General features: G+C 37.9%; 1 protein-coding gene across 1 annotated transcript in view; it reads right to left on the bottom strand.

The window, feature by feature from the left end:
• Window positions 1-9,006, bottom strand: part of ADGRV1 (adhesion G protein-coupled receptor V1) — a 506,381-nt gene that overhangs the window by 291,772 nt on the left and 205,603 nt on the right. The window contains exons 80-82 of the mRNA XM_029942597.1: window positions 4,706-4,955; window positions 4,046-4,185; window positions 2,144-2,304 (exon numbers count right to left, since the gene is read on the bottom strand). Of these exons, the coding sequence (XP_029798457.1) occupies window positions 2,144-2,304; window positions 4,046-4,185; window positions 4,706-4,955 (551 nt within the window). The remainder of the gene's footprint in view (window positions 1-2,143; window positions 2,305-4,045; window positions 4,186-4,705; window positions 4,956-9,006) is intronic.

Genomic DNA, 9,006 nt, shown 5'->3' with positions numbered 1-9,006 from the left:
TGTAAGTCTAATTACATGAAATAGAAGTGGGGGTTTTGATTTTTTACTTTGCTTTTCTGTTTGGAGTATCATTGAAACTACTGTATTGTAAATGATGGAAAATAATTGCATATGTTAAAAAAATAAATTGTGTAAAAAAAATCAAATACATGAGTAAATTTATGTACTCTTTTCTAGACTGAATTGCAAAAAATATATATTTACTAACAATTCTAGGAAATATGTTATTGTCCTTCTAGTCTTCTATAGAATCAAAATGACATTCTTTCTTTAGTTTTTAAAACCCTGTTTTGATGTTCAATACTTAGAGCAAGCAAGGGATTCTTGTAGGTCAGAGCACAAGGATTTATGTCCCTATAGAAATATATAAAGTTGCATCCAGATTTTGCTGCAGCATTTCCTTTTGGCTTTATTTTATGTCTATGAAATTTTGGTAACTATGTTAGCAATGAAATAAAATAGAATGTCTCCATCTAATTCAGGAACTATGTGGACCTGGGAGAATCTATCAAGCAAGAAATGTTATCCTTATAAATTATATTATTAAGAATAAGAAATTATTGTTAGTTACTAAATATGTTAGATTTAACATTAACATAAAATAAGAAAAACATAATCTTATAAAATGAAATTATAATGGAAAGATTTTAAATCCTCAGGACAAAGAATATTAATTAATAATAATTACTTGTATCTACCTCCACAAAAGTTTCATAATAAAGATTATTGTTTGTGTACCAAATAAAAAAGACACAAATGCAGTGATAATCACGTTTACAGACAAAACATTATTAAAGTAGGATATCAGAAATGTCTGAGTTAGTATGTTTACCATCCTATTATAGTAATACAATTTAAAGTCATTTATTCGGGGTAGAGAAACTGAGGTCTATAGAAAAACTAACTAATTTGCCCAGATCCCACACCTAGCCACTGGCAGAACCAGTGTTTGAGCCCAGGAAATCTGGCTTCTATGCCCAGTTGTCTGTATAGCACCCTGTTTACAGAAGTAGCAGGTGGCTGTAAAAGATGACTCAGGGCATGGAATAAGCGAGGGGAGGGGACAGAAATACAGTTTAAGGATTTCGCAGACTCCCACCCATATAATCAATACAGTGAATGAAAACAGTTCTATACTTATTAAAAAGTAAGGTATAGGTAAATAATTTGACAGACATTAATACCAGTGAGGTTCCTACATGTAAAGATGAAAGACTATTTTTTTAACACTGTGATTGAGTATATTTAGAGCTCATTGGTTGTATCCTTGATTTTTTTATTCTTAATTTTGAGTGAGAGTGTGAGTAGGAGAGCGGCAGAGAGAATCCCAAGCAGGCTCCACACTGTCAGTGCAGAGCCCAAAAAAGGGCTCAAACCCACACAATGAGATGGTGACCTTAGTCAAAATCAAGAGTTGGACATGTAATTAACTAAGCCACCCAGGAACCCCTGTGTGTGTTTTTTTTTAATGAAAATACAAAATCCTTAAAATTTATGTCAGACCACATCAAATACTGTGTATCTCATACAATCCTGACATTCTACTGCAGAACAAACCCTCTATATAACAACCCTAAGAACTATAAACTTCCCTACTATCTTTTAAAAAAATTTTTTAACGTTTATTTATTTCTGAGAGAGAAAAAGAGAGAGAGAGAAAACATGCATTAGTGGGGGAGGGGCAGAGAGCGGGGAAGATACAGAATTCAAAGCAGGCTCCAGGCTCTGAGCTGTCAGCACAGAGCCTGATGCAGGGCTTGAACTCATGAAACGTGAGATCATGACCTCAGCTGAAGTCGGACGCTCAACCGAGTCACCCAGGCACCCTATTCTTCCCTACCATCTAGCTTCTATCTCACATTGTACTGTATATTCCTTATGAGCTGGAACTGTCTTGTTCTTAATAATATCTTATTATATAATTATATTATATCCTTTATTATATCTTTGTTAGTCATTATGTCAGTACCAAGTTGGCCTTCCATAAATACCCACTGTATGAACTAATGAATAAGACAATGGTAAAGTTTATTTCTTCCTAATGCTGATAAATTACAGTACGTTTGCAACTTGCAAACATGGAAAACAGACTTTCATTCCTATAAATATTCAAAATCATCGACTCTAAAATACCACAACTGACCTGAGATACACATAAATCCAGAAGAGAAAAAAGCTTCATTGTATGAAGACAAGTTGTCAGTCTGGGCGTAGACCGCATGCACGGACATGTATGAGCAGGCACATTCCACGTAGTCTGAAGTGTCCTCAACCACTTTGCAAAACTGACTGTCAGACAACCAGCTAGGGTAGAAACACAATGGTCACTATTGCTCTTTTATCAAAACTGAGACAGCTTTTAAAGTAAAAATAACTTATTGAACTTAAGTGGTCTTTACTCAAGCATTAAGCAGTCCAATTTTCAAGAAAAAAAAACCCTGGAGGGAATATCTTGTCTAAGACATGACCCAAAAGATCCCACAAGATACCCTAGGAAGCAGCCTAAATAGTAACGAAACCTGCAAAAGCATTCCTGATACCAAAGCAGCAGGTCCTCTCACTAGGGCAGTGCTAGCACCTAATCTAAAGCAAACACACACTGGTGCGAAGGAACTCTTCCCTAGCATTCAAAAATTCCAAAAAATGGACAGAGCCACTATGTGTGTAGTCTTCAACCTTCCTCAAACAATTCCTTGTAATTTTTTTTGTTTACTCATTTATTTTTGAGAGAGAAAGAGTAAAAGAGAGCGTTTGTGCATACAAGCATGTGTGCACCCTCAAGCAGGGGAGGGGCAGAGACAGAGGCAGAGAGAAGCCCAAGAAGACTCCTCATTGTTAGCTCGGAGCCCAACACAGGGCTCGAACTCAAGAACTGTGAGATCATGACATGAGCTGAAACCAAGAGTCAAACGCCTAACCTACTGAGCCACCCAGGTTCCTCAGTTCCTTTGAACCACATACATTACTTAAAGATTTTCTACATTCCTTTCTTCATTTTTATTTAATTTTGAAGTCAGTTATATTTCATACATGTTTTCCAGGGCTCTTTCAAATGTTTCCTTCTATATCTGGCTTTTAACACAAAAACTTTGTAATGATTACAGCAAATACAGGTTCAGGTGCCAAGCCTTGTGAGCATTCCTCAGGGACTCCTGGCTGAGCCTCCTCCCTTTTTCAGTGCCTCTTGAATCCCTTACTTTTCTAAGGATACAAAACTTCTCAGCCCCAAGAGCAGATTCAAGTTTGAGGCATTCATTATTCATTATGAATCAAGGATGGCACAGTATCTATGTATTAAGTTTAAGATCTGTCACCAGGCATTCAAAATCTCAACTGAAAATATTTTTACACAAAAAAAAACTAACCAGAATTTTGCTGTTTGGAGGATGGTTAGTTACCCAACAAAGCTGTTAAATGTATTTAGAATTTTAGTCTGTGCAGCTGAAAGTCAGAAATAAATAGAACCTAGTGACTAAATCCTGTGGGCCAATCATTCTCACCTAAAGCACTGATTGAGCTTTAAGCATTAGAACTGCTCAGACACTTGAGGCCATAGGCTCAAGGAGACTCTACAGAAGAATCATTCTCTTCTTCTCATTCCAGTGCATGGGTTAATTCTAAGATGTACTCCAAGCCACATGTGGACTAGAATGATAAATTCCTGCTAATTCCTCTAAACAAAGAGCATCAGATTCAGAACTATAAGCCAGGTGGAAGGAGAGAAGAGAATTTCCTTTCCTGCCCAGTAAACTAACCAATAAACAAAAGAAAGGTTATGGAATTGGGTAGAACTCACACTAGCTCCAATGAAAGCAGTTACAATAAAGACGTAATGTGTTAAATACATATTTAAATAGTTGGGCTACACTTGCTACCTGCACAATGCTAGACAATTTCCAATGCTGCATTATCATTTTTATTGTGGTTTTTTTTTCCACTCTAAAGTCTCACCTGAGGCTACCCTGTATGTTCAGTACAAAAACTGGGCTCAATAATGGTAGAATGGGGAAGGACTGAATTTTTATTTTAAAGAATTATTCAGTACCTTGCAGCGGCCTGATTCCAAAGGAGACACAGAGATGTCTGGGGAATAATCCTAGGCTCAGCAGCATAAATCCTATAGAGAACCTCATTGTTGTCAGTCAGGGGTTGTGATCTCTGACCTTTCACAGTCAACGATAGTACCTGTAGTGCCAAAAAAAGACAGAAAAATGAATGGTGTTTTAAAATTAATGGCAAGACTGAATTGTGACGTTTGATTCATTTTCCTAGTCACTCAAGTCACTTACTGCCACTACTTAAATAATTAGCATATTTAGGAAGGCGGGCAATCAGACTGGGTTTTCATTGCAAACATTCTACCTCCACTTTAGTTACTGAGCAGTCTTCTGCTGACAAGGCTCACTTTAACTGTCTGGTTTCATCATGGGTAGTAGGGAATAGAATGGGATACATTATTAGTGAAGGCTACATTTTTTACTTTTCCCCATTATATATATTTTACTCAAGAAAACTTGAAGGAAATATTTCCAACTATATTTGAGACTACACATTCTACAAATAGTTCATGAAGATAGGACGTGTTTCATAAGCTCACCATGTGCAGTCCTTGCCACAAACCTTATCAAGCAAATGGATTCTGAGGAGTGTGTCTGCTAAGGAAAAATCAGATTCCAACCACAGAATTCTTTAAGTCATAGCTTACCTTATTTTTCAGGGCATGAAGATTGTTTCCAGTTATAAACCACTGCTGGCTGCTATACTCTGTAAACTGGACTAATTCACATGTACTTTTTCCAGCCATTATTTCTGCATCTGGAACCTCCAATAGCCTCTCTGGAACTCGAATATAATCACCTTCTTTTCCTTCAAACTTGTGTCCATTGATTTGTTGAGGATACCAGTGAAGCGCCAGTATGGACAAATATGGGCAACTGTCAAGGATGGTCTTGCTTCTGTAACAGAGAAGCAAAGGCTGTGCGAAAATGGCATACATTTATGTACACGCATGCACTCAGATCTGTTAAAACGCATTACGGAGGGGCCCCATTCCTTAGGCACCACCATGACGTTAGCAACCCAGAAGCAGTGATGACAATGTGCTTTCAGTTCTTTCATGGTTAACTGTCAGGATTTTTTTTGCACAGAACTTTCTGCATCCTTTTGCCTAATTCCCCTTGTAATCTAAAACATGGGTTTTAGAAAGCTGGAAGCCGTTTTCTGGGTATCGAATACAATCTGTGGTGATAAAATGTACTTTTCTGTGTTAGTCACATCAGCACTGGTGGAAGAGGTTAGGTTGAGGAAAGGGCGCACCATTAAACTGAAACCTTTGCTTTATTTAAGAATATTGTAAACCTTATACACCCAGAGCCATGTTTTCATCAAGAGTTTACCTCATCTCTTTCTATTCCATCAGAGCATTTCAAATCCAACCATGTGACTGGTAAGAGAAACCGCCTAGAGCTGGGATCTTTACCCATTCAACAACTCTGTTTTAAACACCCTAGGCATAAGATGTGCTTAGTGAAAGTGCTTCCAAACCTCAGTGTGTGTTGAAATCACTTAGAAGCATGTTTAAATATACAGATTTCCAAGTCACATCCCTGACTTACTTAATGAGAAAACTTGCCTAGAAAGGAGGCTAAAGGTTCTGCAAATATTTTTTAAGTTTATTTATTTATTGTGAGAGAGCATGAAGAGGAGAAAGGCAGAGGGAAAGGGAGAGAGAGAATCCCAAGCTCTCTCTCCATGCTGACAGCACAGAGCCTGATACAGGGCTCAATATCATGAACCATGAGATTATGACTTGAGATGAAATCCAAGTGTCAGATGTTTAACTGACTGAGCTACCCAGGGGCCCCTTCAATCCAGTCCCCCTAAAAACCGGATAAATTTTGTCTTGGAGCCATCGTGTTTATAAACAATGAAGAGATACAAAGATGAATCAGATCTGAAACCTGCCTAAAAAAGTTTGGAGAATTAAATGTTAAGTTATATGGGCCACAACAAAGAGTATGTATAATTAAATCATGGATCTAAACGATGCCTTGTCAAAATCCCTAACCTAGGAGATGGAGCTGAGAATTTTAAATGAAAGATCTAAGGAAGAAAAGGAACGAGGGAATGGCTTTTCCTCTAGTTATATCCTCTCTCTAAAAAAAATCTTTGATAATTTTAACTACCACATTTGACAAGATCAGGCACGTTCAGGGTGGTATAGCCATAGACTTAACTACCACATTTGAATCAGTGCCTTCAAATATCTATCTTTAATCCAGTCATTCGCCCTGGCTCTAGACCCATGTTGTATAAGACTCTTAAAGCATCTCAATCTGTGTAAGCCACCCACACTTCCACAATAGCTCACCAAAACCTCATCACTTAATTTCCTCATCCAGCCTCCCACACCTTCACTGGTGACTCTAAGCTAAAAGCTGCAGCCCCTGACCAGGTACAATGTGGCTGAGACCAGTGAACCTCGGCCACATGGCTGCATACCTTCTGCCCACTCTCCCTGGAATCTACTGAGATTCAGCCCATCAGTGCCATCCTGGACACCATTATCTTGGCATACTGAGAACTAACTAGCATGCACAGTGGCTCTACTCAGCTCTGACACTAGAGTGCCAAATTCCTGGCCCATCTTTCTTGCAAATAGCTATACTCCCCCTGACACTTTAACCTCCTATATCCACACCCTTCTACACACACACTTTAATCAATCCCATGATTTGCTTGACATCCTGGTTGATGTGAGAGGGGGAGAACCCCATAGTAATATGCAGAATGGTACCACTGCAAATCCAGTGGCCAATTGCAGCAGGTCCCCAAGTGCCAACTGACATTGTTTTTACTTGGCTTCCAAGTATTTGTTATAGATGCCATCATTCTTCTCAACATCCCTGCTCAATTCCCAAATCCTTCACTCTCAGGAGTTGCCCATGAATACTGCTTAACACGATGTATAAATAACACATGTTGAATGGTCCACAACTTTATAGGGTTTTCCAAGCAAAAAATCTAGTGTTGATTACGCTCTTAATTTTGAAGTTGAATACACCTATACAGTAATTTTACCACTAAACTTTTTCAAGTTACCATCTTCTCCACGTCCCTGCCTCAATTTCAGCCCTCATCTAACCTGAACGATTATCCCCTATGTAGTCTTCCTGTTTTTTTATTTATTCTATTCTTCAGCCTTTGACACTGTCCTCAATATGATGGCTCTAAAATACTGAGTTTGATTCTTTCAAACACACATGAATCCTACCTCTCTTATTCTATATTTGATCTTTAAAGGTTGATGATCTCCCCAAACACACCACACTATTCTTGGCTGACTGCCATTGCACATGCAGTTTCCTTCTGGACAACTCAGAAGGAAAGGTAAGTCTAAGGAGAGGAAACACATGGCAAAAAAAACATACTGATTCATTTGTTTATTCTAGTCACTCATTAGACCATAACCACTGAGAACCTGCCACATACCAGATACCATTCCAGGTCTGGGAATACATTAGGCAATAAGGTAGAAAGGTAACTCCTTTTGTGCATCTTACACTCTTTGAGTTCTCACTATGCCTTTGAGGTCACAAATACAGGAGCTAACAGTCACAGCAGGACAGATGGTTCACATCTAAGACAACCTCAATATCATAGTGATTTCGCACAAATATGGAAAAACAAAAGGAAAGGATTGGCACTATGGGGAATTATAAAGCTATAAACTATTTGATTTCATTAAACAACAAAGCTGAACACAGTACAAGAGAGAGAAAGAATAAAGGATATTTGTCAGTCATACACACACACGCCTCACTGCAAACTCACATGAAGTAAAGAAAGGATCCATTTCAGAGGTTTCTGAAGACAGGAGAAACATGTATAAAAGGCAGTGAGTAGCTGAACTGATCACTGGTCTCAGGCATTTAGGACCAGTGAAAACTGAAGAAGGAGCCTCCTAAAAAGGCATGCAGGGCTTTGTTGATGAATCCCATTAAGAAAACCTCAATCCTAGGACTCACTCATCAGAGTTAAAAGAAGAGTACAGCACAAAAGGATGCTGGGTTTGAACCTTAACCTCAAGTCATACCCCAGCACTGACCTGGGATGAAGGTCTGGGCCCCTTTATAGCCACCGGGATGGCAGTGAGATTTTGTTACAAAGCGTGGCTACAATCTCCTCTGACCACAAGGCACGGAGGTCAGCAGGGGATGCAGAGTGAAGCAGGCCTGGACTGACCTCACCACCACTAATCCTGTGACCCTTGACGAGCTGAGTTACGGTCTCTCCATTTCTATACCTGAAAATGGGAAATGAAAGCTCTAGCCCTCCCTTTAACCAGCTGCTTACAATGATCTTTTGTAAGAACAAAATATAATTTTTAGTAAAAATCAGGTTGAACCATATGAGATTTCCAATATATTATACTTTTCTTTACCTACAGAAAAGGCAACTTCATATTGTTCAACCTAATAAAATGTTTATGACTAGTTAATATCGGTTCTTCTGACTTAATTCCTTGATCTCTCTTGTAACCTGTAGTCTGGATTGACTATCTCTTTGAACGTCACATGTCTAGGGATCTAAGAGCTAAAGTTAAAAATTTTACATATTCAACCGATATTTTAATTAACCTGTCAACATTTATAAAGGGTCCTAAGTAGATGACTTATTATTATACCAGATTTTTAAAATACAGTCTTCAAAATTTTCCTGAATTTGAATTTGACATAAATGCTGATGAATGCATTATAAAGATTTACGTACACACTTTTAATCAGAGATGTCTCATTAAGTAATAATCACTGCTTTTTTAATTTTAATTTTATTTTTTTATTTCCACCTTAATTTTCCAATTGCACTTACTCCCACAATTGCTCTCTTCTATTAAAGGTAAAGGGAATAACATTTCTTCTTTTACTTTAATTTTTTTATTTTTATTTCTTTATTGTTTAATTTATATCCAAGATAGTTAGCAAATAGCGCAATAATGATTTCAGG

This window comes from Suricata suricatta, chromosome 6, assembly GCF_006229205.1.
Source record: "Suricata suricatta isolate VVHF042 chromosome 6, meerkat_22Aug2017_6uvM2_HiC, whole genome shotgun sequence".
Taxonomy (NCBI): Eukaryota; Metazoa; Chordata; class Mammalia; order Carnivora; family Herpestidae; genus Suricata; species Suricata suricatta.
The sequence above is the reverse complement of the archived record's forward strand: the minus strand, read 5'-3'. Positions and strand labels throughout refer to the sequence as shown.